This window comes from Peromyscus californicus, unplaced genomic scaffold (genome assembly GCF_007827085.1).
Source record: "Peromyscus californicus insignis strain IS unplaced genomic scaffold, ASM782708v3 Scaffold_11__1_contigs__length_118956290, whole genome shotgun sequence".
NCBI lineage: Eukaryota > Metazoa > Chordata > Mammalia > Rodentia > Cricetidae > Peromyscus > Peromyscus californicus.
The window spans coordinates 114,549,614-114,564,804 of record NW_026294402.1 but is presented as its reverse complement, the minus strand read 5'-3'; the positions used below and the strand labels follow the sequence as shown (position 1 = coordinate 114,564,804).

The window sequence follows — 15,191 nt, the reverse complement described above, 5'->3', positions numbered from 1 at the left end:
CCTTAGACTTGAAATGCAGGCTCCCTTGTGATAACTGGTCCAGCCTGGAGCTTCTGAGCTTGCTTGCCACAGCATCTGTAGATAGGCTACCTCACAGGAAACCAGATGCTATTGGCTAACTTCACAAATAAAGATGCCCTCAGAGAGAGGGAAGTATTGGCGTCTGGTGGAGTTTGTGTGGGACTGGGGGACCGACTGGCATTTCCTGCACAAGTTCCGTTCCTATCTGCCCAGGTAAGTGCAGAGGACTCCTCCCACACCTGGGGTGAGGCAAGTCAGGCCAGCCAGGGACCTGATGTGTTTGCCTTCTGTGTCCATTTTCCTGAAGATGCAGATAAAACAGGGGTGGGGTGTGGAGGATGGGAAGTCTACAATTAGACCTTTTGAACACTCACAACGTGAAGTGTGAGCAATTCCATTTTAGGGTTGTGGAGAAAGGTTCAGGCTGAACACTACCAGAAAGGGGCGGAAGGAGCCGATACAAAATCACATTTGGGTAATAGGAAATATTGGTGCTCTTAAAGATTAAAATTCATACTGTCAGTCAGACTTTTTGGTTCATGCTCTAATCCCAGCACTTAGAAAGCTGAAGCAGGAGAATTGCTATAAATTTGAGAGCAGTCGTGAGTTCTGGCCAGCTTGGGCTTTAGTGTGAGACTCCATCTTAAACAAACAATAACAACTACAAAAACTAGCGTTGATGGTTTTTATTTCTTTTTTTAAAAAGCGCTTATTCTTCAGAGACCCACATTTGAGTGTTTATAGATGAAATTAGCCGTCTAATTTAGCCATGAAGTAGGAGCTAGATGAAATATTAACTGTGAGTTGATAATCCCGAGAACTGAGGGGCAGGAGCTCAGCGGTTCCCCTGCGCTGTATACAGGCTCCAGCGTATAAAAACAAAGTCGCTATGCTGAACATGTAGCTCAGGTGGCAGAGTGCCCGCCCAGTGTGCAAGAAGCCCTGAGTCCAGTCCCCAGGACCACATAAATCAGGCATGGTGGCTCGACCTGCGATCCCAGCACTCAGGAGGTAAAGGCAGGAGGGTCAGGAGCTCAAGGGCATCCATGCTCCATAGGAATTTTGAGGCCAGCCTGGGCTTTATGAGACCCTATCTCCAATAACAATACTGATGATAATGATTCGAAATGACTTCAGCATTTTTACTATAAATATGCATTTATATGGAGAAAAACTGAAAGAGTATTGCCTGAATTCGCAAAGTTGCATAGTTTTATGGATTATTTTTTTTCCTTTTCTCAAATGCCATTTTGGTAACTTCTCCAGTTGTTATAATGAACGTTTATGGCATTTATAATAAACTGGGCACAAAGTCTTTTCTCAGTTTCATAAATGCTCATAACCATGGCTCAGGGCTCAGTCATCTGAGCCACTAGGAAATGTGGCCTTTGGAAGGAAACAGTAAGAACAGACCTTTTCCTGCTTGACACAGACAGACCCTTCCGGACGCCCCTGAGGACAGCTGCAGCTGGCTTTTCCTCAGTGACTGTGTTGTCTTCTGGCAAACACAGATCCCAAGTGCCTGCAGCCTTGCTCTGGGCGATTATAGCCAGAGTCCAGAGAAAGGCTGAGAGTTGAGGATTTTCCTCCTTCCTCCCTCCCTCCTTCCCCCTTCCTTACTCCCTCCCTCCCTCCTCCTCCCTCCCTCCCCCCTTCCTCACTCCCTTCTTCCTCCCTCCTCCCTCCCTCATCCCTCCTCCCTTCCTCTCTCCCTCCTTCCCACCAAATTCCCCTAATTTTTTTTTTCCTGTCTCCACTACTTGAAATACAATACTTGAGGTAGGAAGAAATTCAGTTCAATGTAAAGACACTCAGACCATAAGAAAGCACTCTGCTCAGGCACAGGTCATGAGAGGACCTGAGCCTACTGAGAGGAAGCAGGACGGAGCAAGCCCTGACCTGTTGAGCCCCGGACACCTATGAGAGTCAGCAGGGTGGGGGCAGTGACTGGACTCAGGGCCTTCTGGAAAACAGAAACGGCCCCGGGAGGGGGTGTTCAGTGACTTCTGGGACAGAGATAAACAAACGTCATTTGCCACAGAGATGGCCCCTGGGCAGCAGGAACAACCCCATACCCAAGGCTAGTCTGGTGAAGCAGTAAGTCTATAGGGTCACTGCAGGAGCATGCTCTTGAGTTAGCCCAAGCTCACCCCAGTGGGGTGCCCACTCATGAAAGCTGCCTCCTGAGAGCTCCTTGCACCCACTGTAGGCAGCTACAGGAAGTAAGACTCCTCTCCTTAGAGACTGCCTGCAGCTCTTAGAAGCTTCCTGAGAGGAAGTAGGAATCCTGCAAGTTTACCTGAATCCTGTGCACCTGCCTCCTCTTTCCCTCGCCCCTCTGCTTGGCTTAGGTTTTATGGAGGATGCTGGGGCAGAAAATAGTTCCAGCCCAAATGTAGTCTGACTAACCTGGCCTTCACACACCCCTGTTTCCTGGGTAGAACCTACCCAATCCTGTTCTGCTTAAAACCTGCCCTCCCTGCACTTTGGCTGACCCATTGCAGAGAGAGGCCTTGGGACATAGTCCTGACCCGGCCCTTGACAGTGCTGCACATCACCGACCATGCTGACCCAGCTTCCTGATTTCCAGTGGTGGGACCCAGGCAATGGAGTGCATTGTGAAGGTTAGGGAGTGGTGTATAAAGTCCTGCACACACTGACTGGACCTTCTTTGGTGCTTAAAAACAATATGGGCCAGCACGGTGGACCAGGCACCTGTTGCCAAGCTTGACTCCCTGAGTTTGATCCCGGGACATGCATGGTAGAAGGAAAGAACCGACTCCCTCAAGATGAACTCTGACCACATGTTGCAGCATGTGCAATTACGTGCACACATACATATAAATAATAAGTAAATAAATAGATTTGCTTTTAAAAACAATATATGTCTGCTACTTCAGGGAAAGTGAAGCTCCGTGACTTTAGGGATCTTAAAATCACTGACGACTTTCAAAGGAGGCTGTTAAGGACCCCAAAGCACAGGAACAGGAGAAAAGACATCATGCTAGAGCTGGTCCACTTCAAAAACAAGTCCTAGTTCCTTCCTCTCTCAAGCGAGCTGTGCCAGGATGGCCATGTCAGGCATGGTCTTCCCAAACCAACTTTTCTTGTGGTCCAGAACATCTACTTGTACCTCCCCAACCCAGCCTCCAGCCCAGAGTCCTAAGCCTGAAGACTTCCAAACCAGGCCCTTAGGGATGAGCTTCGAACTCACACACTGTTCCAAACCAGGCTGGTGAGGAGTGGGACCAGGGTGATGGAGCCAGGGCGATGGAGCCAGGGCCCTAGCCAGCCTCGATCATACTAGTGCCCAGGAGTCTCAGAAGCGGGAGATGCTTATGTCACTCACGTCATTTCCTGCCAAGAAAAACCAAAGGAAGCCTAGGGTTTCTGATTGAATCTGGGGTCTACCTCTCCTCCTGGGGGCTCATAATATGCTACCCGCCTTGCAAGCTCCAAGGCCCAAGTTCCATCCCCAGAACTCACATAAAAACCCCTGGTGCAGCAGTGCACACTAATGATTCGAATACTGAGGAGGCAGAGATGATCCCTGGGGCTCATGGGCCAGTCAGCCTGGACTCCCCAGAAACTTCCAGGACAATGAGACCTTGTCTCAAGAGAGAAGGTAGAAAGTGCTGAAAAATAGCACACATGCATGAGTAGGTACACATACACCAAACACACTTACATCCCCATACTCCCCACACACACATATCATACCTATGCATAGACCACACACATGCACAAGTAGGTACACATACACCAAACACACTTACATCCCCATACTCCCCACACACACATATCATACCTACGCATAGACCACACACATGCACAAGTAGGTACACACATACCAAACACACTTACATCCCCATACTCCACACACACACACATTCACACACATATCATGCCTATGCATAGACCACACACATGCACAAGTAGGTACACACATACCAAACACACTTACATCCCCATACTCATCACACACACACACACACACACACACACACACACACACACACACACATATCATACCTATGCATAGACCACACACCACATGCACAAGTAGGTACACATACACCAAACACACTTACATCCCCATACTCCCACACACACACACATTCACACACATATCATACCTATGCATAGACCACACACATGCACAAACCACATATACACATAACACATCCACACACATGCATCCACACACCGTACACCACACCATGAAAAGAACCTTGCTAGGACCCCCACAGCCTCCCTCACACCCTTGCCTGACCACAGTCTCCTTTCTACGTGTTAACACAATCCTGACTTACACACTGTTTATTTCCCTGCTTTTCCTTCGTAGCTTGACCCCCATCAAAGAAGCGATCCCTAGACAACACGTTGAAATAGAATGGTTTTAAATTCCTTTATTACATTAGTAGTTATGTGTGTGCATGCATGTGCAGCTATGTGTATCCCAGTGTGTGTGTTGAGGTCAGTGGGCAGCTCCCAGAGTCAGTTCTCCTCACCAAGTGCGTTCCGTTCACTCCACGGACTGAACTTGAGTCGTCAGACTTCCCGTCAAACGCCTTCACCCACTGAGCCAGCTCACCGATTGGCTGGGTTTTTGTTTTTGTTGTTATTTGTGTGGGTTTTTTGACAACAAATACTTTGGGGGGGGGCAGGTTCAAGACAGGGTTTCTCTGTGTAGCTCTGACTGTCCTGGATCTTGCTCTGTAGACCAGGCTGGCCTTGAACTCACAGAGATCCACCTGCCTCTGCCTCCCGAGTGCTGGGATTAAAGGCGTGAGCTTAGCTTTTCTTTCTTCCTTCCTTCCTTCCTTTCTTCCTTTCTTGTTTTTGTTTTTGGAGACAGGGTTTCTCCGTGTAGTTTTGGTGCCTGTCCTGGATCCCACTCTGTAGACCAGGCTGGCCTCGAACTCACAGAGATCCACCTGTCTCTGCCTCCCAAGTGCTGGGATTAAAGGCGTGCGCCACCGCCGCCACCGCCGCCACCGCCACCACCGCCACCACCTGGCTAGCTTTTCTTTTTTAAAAAGTAAATTTTATAGCCCAGGGATAGTGGTGCATGCCTTTAATCCCAACACTCAAGAGGCAGAAGGATCCCTGTGAGCTCAAGGCCAACCAGGTCTACATTTCGAGGACAACAGCCTGGGCTACATAAAGAGACTATGTCTCAAAAACAAAACAACAACAAAAGCTACACTTTATTATACAAAACTTTGCAAATAATTTTTTTCAAATCACACACCAAAATTAATCTGACCCAAAATTTATGCAGCATAATGAACTCATATACAATTTGAATTGGAATGGATATAGTTAGTAGCCTGGTGACCTGTACTTATCTGTAAGGTCAGGCCACACCCAAATTCCCCAACTAGTATGTTCATCCCAGGCTCTCCCTCCCTAGACCTTTATCTTTATCTTTGTTTCTCAGACAATAGGAGCCATCCTTAGGGGAGATGTCACATGTACTGTAGAGGTTGGTGACCCCTATGCTACATCCATTCCCAGCCTTCTGGGTGGAAAACAGGCATCCACATCTCTCCACTGCAGACAGAAGCTGTGTACTCAACATTCCCGGTTTCCCTAGAGCCTGTCTGTGAGCGTGAGAACTTGCTCATGCACTCTACGTGACTTAACGTGAGCTTGGTGGCTGGCACCTTTAATACCAATAGTCAGGAGGTTCAGGCAGGGGGATTACAATGAGTTTGAGGCCAACTGAGGCTAAATAGGGAGTCTGGGTCAGTATGAGTGATAGTATGAGACCCTCTCTTATTATTAAAAGGCTGTTCTGCCAGGCGGTAGTGGCGCACACCTTTAGTCCCAACACTCGGGAGGCAGAGCCAGGCAGATCTCTGTGAGTTCAAGGCCAGCCTGGTCTACAGAGCAAGATCTAGTACAGGCACCAAACTACACAGAGAAACCCTGTCTCGAAAAAATCCAAAAAAAAAAAAAAAAAAAAAAAAGGCTGTTTCTCCATTACTTAAAAAAGTGTTAAAACATTTGTTTTTAAATTTTCGCAGTTTATTTTGATAGAAATAAACAAATACCACATAGTGTTTTAAAGAGGAAAAGGGAGGAGAAGTGTCAAACCCCTAATAATGGCATGTTTCGAAGGATGTAACTCCTTTACCCAGGGGCTTCTGTAGTTTTTGCTTAGATTTCCCTTGGTGGTATTTTTTGGCTTGTACCTTTGATGTGGGCTAAACCCTGCTGGGTAACGCTGTCACGATACATGAGCTCACAGCTATAGAAGCAGAGGTCCATCAGTCAGCTAACTTGCACAGAAAACTGGGTGGAAATTGTGAAATGTCCTTCCTGCTGCAGCCCCTGCTCCCTCTGTGCCCTGAGACATGTGTGCTTAAAAAAAAGAAAAAGAAAATAGGACTGCCAGAGACTGGAGCCACAGCTCTGTCAGCAGAACACTTGTTCTGCAAGCCTGGGACCCGAGCTCAGTCCTCGGAACAAACTAAAAAGCCACACTGAGCCGGGCGGTGGTGGCGCACGCCTTTAATCCCAGCACTCGGGAGGCAGAGCCAGGCGGATCTCTGTGAGTTCGAGGCCGGCCTGGGCTACCAAGTGAGTTCCAGGAAAGGCGCAAAGCTACACAGAGAAACCCTGTCTCGAAACCCCCCCCCCCAAAAAAAAAAGCCACACTGAGGGGCCCAGGAGAGTGAAGATCTAAAGAGAGACCCTGGATTTAAAAATCAGTAACCAGGATGTGGAGGCAAAAGAGAGGGGCACATCATAAAAAAATGCCAGCAAGAAGAAAAGAACTTGGCCACCTAAGGGGAAGGGAAGTAAAGAGACAGGGAACTGATTGGAAGCCGCCGGTGAAAGTGCCCCCACCCCACGCACAAGGGAAGCTAAGAATAAGGGGGTGGGCATGAGAAAGGATGACCAGGATGGACAGTGAGAGTGAGAAGGGAGTTTTAGAAAGTGGGTCACACAGAAATCATTTCTGTCTGGATCAAGAGCAGTGGTTCCCAACCTCCCTAACGTTGAGACCCTTTAGTACAGTTTCTCATGCTGTGGTGACCCCTAACCATAACATTATTTTGTTGCTACTTCATAACTATAATTTTGCTACTGTTAGAAATTGTAATGTAAATATCTGTTTCTTGATGGTCTTAGGAGACCCACAGGATGAGAACTGCTGATCTAGAACATTCCAAGCTCTGCTTCTGGGCTCAACTCAGACTACACAGTTCAATATCAGTTAGTAAAACCTCAGGTTAACTGCCATGGGGCAGGCCTATGACCTCAGGCTGGCCTTTGCCTCATTATGTAGCCCAGGCTGGCCTCAAACTGAAGATCAGCCTGGATTCCTGGCTGTACTCTCTCTGCTGCCAGGAAGCCCTATCTTCAGGTTCACCTCCCAATCCTCTAACTATCTCAGAGGACCCAGAAGAAAAAAAAAAAAGGCTTGCTCAGATCAGACCAGAAGGTTCCTTTGCTCTGGCTATGAGGTTGGAGAATGAGTCAAGCGAAGGGAGTGTTCTTCGCTGATATGAGGTTTCAGCTCGAGTGGAATCCTCATGCTCTGGGGCTCATCTGCTGACACTGGGTTTGAGCCGACACAGCCTACAAGCCCAGGTAGATAAAAGAGATGTACAAGTGTGTCACCTCTGACTCATGCAGCTTCTCATAAGTTGCCTAGAAGACACAGACACTGCTGAGATTTCTGGCACGAATGTCTGTCCCACCAACAGACATGGCCACTGTGATGAGTGAGAGAGAATCCTTCCCACACTGTTCCAGCTGTGGAGCCTGGCCAGGCCTGCTGGGGCCCCACATGCTGAGGCTTACCTTAGTCCTCTAGGTCTTGCTTTTACTCATTCACTGGCTCACACATTCATTCTGCCCACCGGCTACCTGCAGGACTGTCAGGTCTAAGGGCCCAGGACCCACAGCTACAAAAGATATCTGCATTCCCTGCACAATTCTCCAGATGGCAGACAACTGGAAGGTGGCACTTTCTTGGAACTTGTCATTGTATTATTACTTACTTTAGCTTTTCATAAAATCCATATTTTTGTTGATTTTTAAAATTGAAAGTCAATCAATTAAAATATTTTCCAATTGGAGAATACTTACATGGCTAAGAAAAACATCCAAGTGTGTGTGGTAAAAACTTCATCTCCTTTTCCCTCTCCTTTAGCCTCCAGGATTGATGCCCTACCGCTAGCTTATCCCTCCGGAGAGACTCAGACACACAATCTCTTCCAACCTTTTCACAAATGGCAGCGTCCGTGTCCATGGGGCCTTACATGGATCTCGGGGTTTGTCCTGAAGCAGGTTTGTCTTTCAGATTCACTGTGGTTCAGTTCGTTCTGTCTGGACTGAACAGAGAGCGTCATAAAGAGCGACTCTCTCTCCTCCACTTTCAAAATAAGCAGGAAATGGGGTACTTTTCATGTCAGTGGAAAAAAATAATATTTTTAAATACCACATTTCCACAGTGCCCAGGGTCCGACAATACGTGAGACTCCACAGCTAGCTCGGATGTGTCTAAAGGTTGGAAGGACTCTGCAAGTGTCTGCTAGGAGTAACACATTGGAACAGGCTCTCTCCTTAAAACAGCTCATGGTCAATCAGGAGATGGAACCCAGTCTTGCAGAGGGACCCCCCCACATCAAGCCCAAAGGCTCCAAGTTCACCCTCTATTAGTTCACAGAAGCTGTGGGGCTGGCAGACAGAACCCAGGCACATAGAGGCAGAACAGTGTGTCCTGGTTTGGGCTCCTCTTGAGGTCAGCTTTGCTAACTTTTCACACAGGGAGAAGGAGGAAGAAAGTGACTTCCTGGGGTCCCTCATTTATGACGTCTAAGGGTCTGCTTTCATATTGCCGCATGGCACACCTTCCCGTGTTAGGGAAGATAAGCCTCGTTTACAAGCCCCAGGGGCTAAGTAACAATTCCTGCTCGCTTATCTGTCAACTCTATACATATGAAATTACATGGGGTTTTTTTTGGGGGGGTATTTATTTATTTATTGACTTACTAGCTTATTTTTGAAACAAAGTCTCAAATATCCAGGTTGAACTGAAGCTTACTATGCAGATAAAGTGAGGTAAGGTAACCTTGAACTCTGACCACCTGCCTCCATCTCCCAGTTGCTGGAATTACAAGCATACCCTAGCAAGCTTAGTTAGTGCAATGATGCAGACTGAACCCAAGGCTTTGTGCTTTCTAGGCAAGCACTCTAACCACACAGCTGTGTCCTTGGTCCTGAGGTGACAGCTGCAGAGATTAGAGAGCCTGTGAGGCAGCGGCTGGTAATGACCAGCTTGAATGCTGCTGAGAAACGCGACAGCAGAGGTTCTGTTGTTACCTTATTATACCATTATATATTAGAAAAAAGGTCCTGCAGCTTGGAGCAAAGAACGCGTCTGCTTTCCCTCCATCACAGTGTGAGTGGTCCAGAGCAGACAGCCCGGCCCAGTCCACCACACAAGAGGCTGGCTGAGATGCAGAATTCACAGGCAGGTGATACAGGAAGGAGCCGTGGGTGGGACCATCTTGAGCAGGGTGCAGTGGGTTTGGAAACTTCTGTTAAAACCATGAGCTTTGCTTTCCATTTCAATGGGGAAAGGGCAATGGCATTGAGGAAGTGTGCTCTGAGATGCCTTCAGACTTCTGAGGGTTCTGTCTGCGGTTTAAGAGACAGAAGAGGATGCCCAGAGGAGCAGTATGGAGTGAGCAACCAGCACATCCTGGCTGGGAAGCAAACGGGAAGAGGACGCGTCTTATTACCCAACCTGTGAAAAAATGTCCTCTTTTCCCATTCTTGCCCATGAGGAAATAGGAGAAAGAATAGGGAGTAGGTTGGGGCTGGGAACATCCTGATAGCTTAGACACTCAAACCAAGTACAGCAGGCTGGCTGAACCCATCCTCTGCCTGGGGTCAGCTAGCCCTTCTGTGAGCACAGAGCCCGGGTCACAACAAAGCTTCCTCTCCACCTCAGGCTGTGAGATGGCCAACCCAGTGCTATTGTGATGAAGGCATTTCCCACACAGTATTAAACCTAAAGTCCTGGGTACCATGAAACAGGAGTGTGGAACTACACTGGTTATTTTCCTCATGGCTGGTGACCAAATACCGGACAAGAAGAGGCTTACGGGAGGAAGAAGTTACAGGCTCTGCTGTGAAGGACTAGGCTGAGGCTGTCTGTGATGGCGCTCATTATTGACTCCAGGCTGCAGGCTTTTTTCTCTGAGGAAAGCATCTCTGTGATTTAGCAACATTCGAGCATTCAGTACTGAACACCGCCTGACAGCACTTTCTGAGCTCAGCAGGCGTGAATCTTCCTCCTCTAGAGGACGTGGCTTACCATTTGACAGGATTGTTCTGGTAGCAGGTGGGAGGCCATGGTGGCGGGGGTGTCAGCTGCTCACAATGCACCTGTAAATTGGAAAGCAGAGTGATGTGCTGAAGCTCGGCTCATTATCTCCTTTTCTGTGAGGTTTAGGACCCAGCCCGTGAAATGGCTCCATCTACATTTAGAGTGGGGTGTTTGTTTGTTCTTCAAGACAGGGTTTCTCTGTATCGCCCTAGCTGTCCTGAAACTCGCTCTGTAGACCAGGCTGGCCTCAAACTCAGAGATCCACCTGCCTCTGCCTCCCAAGTGCTGGGATTAAAGGCATGTGCCACCACCGCCTGGCTAGAGTAGGTCTTTCTCCCTTGTTAAAATCCCTCACATGGGGCTGGAGAGATGGCTCAGCAGTTTAGAGCACTGGCTGCTCTTCCAGAGGACCTGGGTTCAATTCCCACCACCCACATGGTGGATCCCAACCATCTGTAACTCAAGTTAAGTTTCAGGGAATCCAACACCCTCTTCTGGTTTGGACATCAGGCACACACATGTGTACACATAAAATAAACAAATCTTTATAAATATTATAAATAAATGAATCAAATCCCTCACAGTTATGCCATGATTTCTGTTTCCATGGTAATTCTAAATCTCATCAGAGAGTGAAGAGATACAAGTGCAGTCAGAGTAGCCCCATGTCAGGGTAGCCCCCATGTCAGAGTAGCCCCATGTCAGGGTAGCCCCATGTCAGAGTAGCCCCCATGTCACGGTAGCCCCATGTCAGGGTAGCCCCATGTCAGAGTAGCCCCATGTCAGGGTAGCCCCATGTCAGAGTAGCCCCATGTCAGGGTAGCCCCATGTCAGAGTAGCCCCATGTCAGGGTATCCCCATGTCAGGGTAGCCCCCATGTCAGGGTAGCCCCATGTCAGGGTAGCCCCATGTCAGGGTAGCCCCATGTCAGGGTAGCCCCAAACCACTTGTAACTCCAACTCCGGGGGATCCAATGTCCTCGTCAGGATTCAACAAGTACCTGCATTCACACATGTACCTTCCCACACACAAACACACATAACACATAATTTTGAATAAAATACATTTTTTTTTAAAAAAGCAGCCAGTGTGGTGTGGGCTCACGCCTTTAATCCCAGCACTCAGGAAGCAGAGGCAGACAGATCTCTGTGAGATGCAGGCCAATCTGGTCTATGTATTTCATTCCAAGGCAGTCATGGCTGCATATTGAGACTCTGTTTCAAAAATAAAAATAAATGTTTTAAAAGATAGCATGAGTGAGGGTGAAATGTAGTAAACCACCAGTCAGTGTTTGTTTCTTCCTGTTTGCTCCGGACAGCCAGAGAGAACTGCAATCCTCTAAGGCTAATGTCTCCCCCTCTGTTCCAGGACCTCGCCATGCCCACCTTCTTCCCTAAATTGGACCCAGAATACGAGAACTTTGAGTATGATGATTTTGCAGAAGCCTGTTATGTAGGTGACATTGTGGACTTTGGGACCATCTTCCTGTCCATTTTCTACTCCCTCGTCTTCGCCTTTGGTCTGGTGGGAAATCTGTTGGTGGTACTCGCCCTCACCAACAGCCGGAAGCCCAAGGGCATCACCGACATCTACCTCCTAAACCTGGCCTTCAGTGACCTGCTCTTCGTGGCCACCTTGCCCTTCTGGACTCACTATGTCATCAACGAGGAAGGCCTCCACAATGCTGTGTGCAAGCTCACCACTGCCTTCTTCTTCATCGGCTTCTTCGGGGGTATATTCTTCATTACGGTCATCAGCATCGATAGGTATCTGGCCATTGTCCTGGCCGCCAACTCCATGAACAACCGAACAGTGCAGCATGGTGTCACCATCAGCCTGGGCGTCTGGGCAGCAGCCATCTTGGTGGCGGCACCCCAGTTCATGTTCACAAAGAGAAAGGAAAACGAATGTCTGGGTGACTACCCCCAAGTCCTCCAGGAAATCTGGCCCGTGCTCCGAAATTTGGAAGTCAACATCCTGGGCTTCGCGCTGCCCCTGCTTATCATGAGCTTTTGCTACTTCCGAATCATCCAGACCTTGTTTTCCTGTAAGAATCGCAAGAAAGCCAGAGCCATCAGACTCATCCTGCTTGTGGTGGTGGTCTTCTTCCTCTTCTGGACACCCTACAACATCGTGATTTTCATGGAGACTCTCAAATTCTACAACTTCTTCCCTAGTTGTGACGTGAAGAGGGGCCTGAGGTTGGCCCTCAGCGTGACAGAGACAGTGGCGTTTGGCCACTGCTGCCTCAACCCCTTTATCTACGCCTTCGCTGGGGAAAAGTTCAGGAGATACCTGGGACACCTGTACAGGAAGTGCCTGGCTGTCCTGTGCGGTCGTTCCGTCCACGTCAGCTTCACGCCAGAATCTCAGAGGAGCAGGCAGGATAGCATCCTGAGCAGCTTTACTCGTTACACAAGTGAGGGAGAGGGCTCTCTTCTGCTCTGAAAGGGTCTTCATGAGCCTGACTCCACTCAGAACCCAGAGTTCTTGACTCTGACCCACTGTAATGAGGACAGACCTATTTTTCCTGTTGTGTCTTATGTGCAAGAAATATGTACCAGATGCCGACAAAACAGCCCCACAGTGTTTTTGAAAATTTTCTGTTCAGTTCTTGAAAGACACACACATCACTCTTAGTGCAAATGCTGATCATCAGGGCTTACAAGAGACAAAGGTTCTAACCCAACTAATTACAAAAGAGTTGGTGAGGGTTATCCACATGACCATGTGGATAAAGGAGTGACTAAATACTCAGACTGAGTGGAAATCAAGGATTGAATCTAGCTAGACCATCCCCTCTCTGACCTTCAGATCTTTGAGTAGTGACGGGTAATCCAGGTCCACATTCCATAGCTTTATCATCAGAGAAGGACCTCATCTCTCTCTGATTTCAAGGTCAACATTCCCAGGGAAGGGCTTCCATTGGCCAAGTTGTGTCCCGTCCCGTCCCTTGACTAGGTAGTGGTATTGAAAATAGAACTGATCTAAGATATTGTTGGAATCTCAAGGTTAGAGATTGAGGGAGACTATTTCTATAAATTGGAGGATGGGAACAACCCTGATGAGACAGAAAAGGAGTCTGGGACTGACTCAGGCTCTCCCCTCAATAACTAGCCTGTGTCTACTGCCAGCCCAACAATACCTAGATCTGCAGAGCCACAACTATGTCTCTGCTGCCAGTGCAAGACCCAGGCTATGAGAGCAGCTTACTTTCTGTCCCCCATCCTGAAAGCATCACTTATGATCTAACCACAGGAGTGCCTTCACGCCTGCATTTACTGACTCGGGCCTCATTTATAGTCTGACTGAGAATTCCGGGACAGTATAGTTTTGTAACTTGCTTTTTTAAAAAAAACTGGATTCCAAATTGCTCTCTGTTCCTGTGTGGCACTGTAATAACCATTTTAGAAGTCTTTCCCAGATGGTGGCCTCATTGAGGAAGTTGTGGCATGTGGCTCATTGTGGTGTGTCTGATATCTCCTTGGCAGTCTACATGTTTGTTTCAAGGATGACAGACTGAGTCATGTCTCTCACAGGCTTGTCCAGTGTTTTAACATTGCAACATGATGCTGTCTTCTACAAAGGTCACAATTGAGAACCTCAAAATTGAGTTTCCAAAGTGGGGGGACTGGAAAGATGGCTCAGTGGATAAGAGCACTGGCTGCTATTCCAGAGAACTGGGGAGTGGGCGATTCAATCCCAGTACCCATAGAGTGTCTAACAACAGTCTATAACTCCAGTTCCAGGTGATCCAACACCCTCTTCTGGTTTCTGAGAGCACCAGACATGCACATGGTGAACAGACATACATGCACATAAAATAAGTTAAAAAAAAAAACTTTAGTTTTTCAAGACAGGCTCTCTCTGTGTAACCCTGGCTGTTCTAAAACTGTCTATGTAGACCAGGCTCACCTTGAACTCACAGAAATACACCTGCCTCTACCTCCCAAGTGCTGGGATTAAAGGTGTGTGCCACCATGTCAGGCTTAGTAAATAAACTTTTTAATTTCAAAAATATCTTTTAAGTGTCTTAAGTAAATTTATGATTTGGTTTTGCTCTATATTCACCGCTGTCCTGGGTCACACAGTTAGACATACCTACACTATGTCTAGCTTACTTGTAATTCTGTCAATAAACATTTGGTGTCCTTCCTGTTTTTAGCAAATACAAATCTCACAGCACTCTAATCTGTGGAATTTTCTTTTTCCTGTTCAGTTATTTCTATCAGATAAATTCTTTGCCATGGGAATAACTAGACCAAAGGGTGTGGGAATGTTCCAGCTCTTCTCTCCAAGTATATACAATTTAATCAAAAAGCAAAACCCACCCACCCCTTTAAATGGCAACATTCATGAGACAGAGGCAAGTGGATCTCTGTGAGTTCAAGGCCAGCCTGGTCTACATATCGAGACAGTGACTCAAAAAAAGAAAAAAATACAAAGTTCTATAGGGAAGGCCAACTAGTCCTCAGTCATCTTGACTTATTGGGCAGTGATGAAGTCCGTAAGTCGGTCAGAGGCAGCCATCTTGTCTCTCGGCAGTACCGCCTTGACTGCCAACCACAGGAAGAGCTGTTTCAGCTTTCTTGAAAGTTTTTAACCCTGATGGATTGATCAGTGGTATTTATGTGTGTGTGTGTGTGTGTGTGTGTGTGTGTGTGTGTGTGTGTGTGTGTACATGTGTTTGTGCACACAGAGGAACTCAGAGAACAAATTGCAGAAGTCAGGGCTCTCCTTCCATCATGTGGGTCCTGGGATCAAACTCAGGTTGTGAGCCTTGGTGGCAAGCATCTTCGTCCGCTGAACCGTCTCT

The 15,191-nt window shown here is 47.7% G+C and overlaps 1 protein-coding gene across 2 annotated transcripts; it reads left to right on the top strand.

Annotated features, from left to right (window-relative positions):
* The first annotated feature begins 103 nt into the window (after nucleotides 1–103).
* Cx3cr1 (C-X3-C motif chemokine receptor 1) lies at nucleotides 104–14,566 on the top strand. Of its 2 annotated transcripts, XM_052724355.1 has the most exons (3): nucleotides 123–234; nucleotides 8,192–8,328; nucleotides 11,744–14,566. In XM_052724355.1, exon 3 carries the CDS (start codon nucleotides 11,753–11,755, stop codon nucleotides 12,821–12,823), a length of 1,071 nt encoding a protein of 356 aa, XP_052580315.1. In that variant the 5' UTR covers nucleotides 123–234; nucleotides 8,192–8,328; nucleotides 11,744–11,752; the 3' UTR covers nucleotides 12,824–14,566. The 2 variants fall into 2 exon arrangements, with proteins under 2 accessions (XP_052580307.1, XP_052580315.1); XM_052724347.1 differs by lacking the exon at nucleotides 8,192–8,328 and having other exon boundaries at nucleotides 104–234.
* Nucleotides 14,567–15,191: the final 625 nt, after the last annotated feature.

What these genes read in the sequence shown, in the direction of transcription:
- Cx3cr1 (XM_052724347.1), top strand. Translation starts at nt 106, where the DNA reads ATGCTATTGGCTAACTTCACAAATAAAGATGCCCTCAGAGAGAGGGAA. An exon ending in TTCCGTTCCTATCTGCCCAG is followed by an intron (nt 235 to 11,743) that starts GTAAGTGCAGAG and finishes CCTCTGTTCCAG; the next exon opens with GACCTCGCCATGCCCACCTT.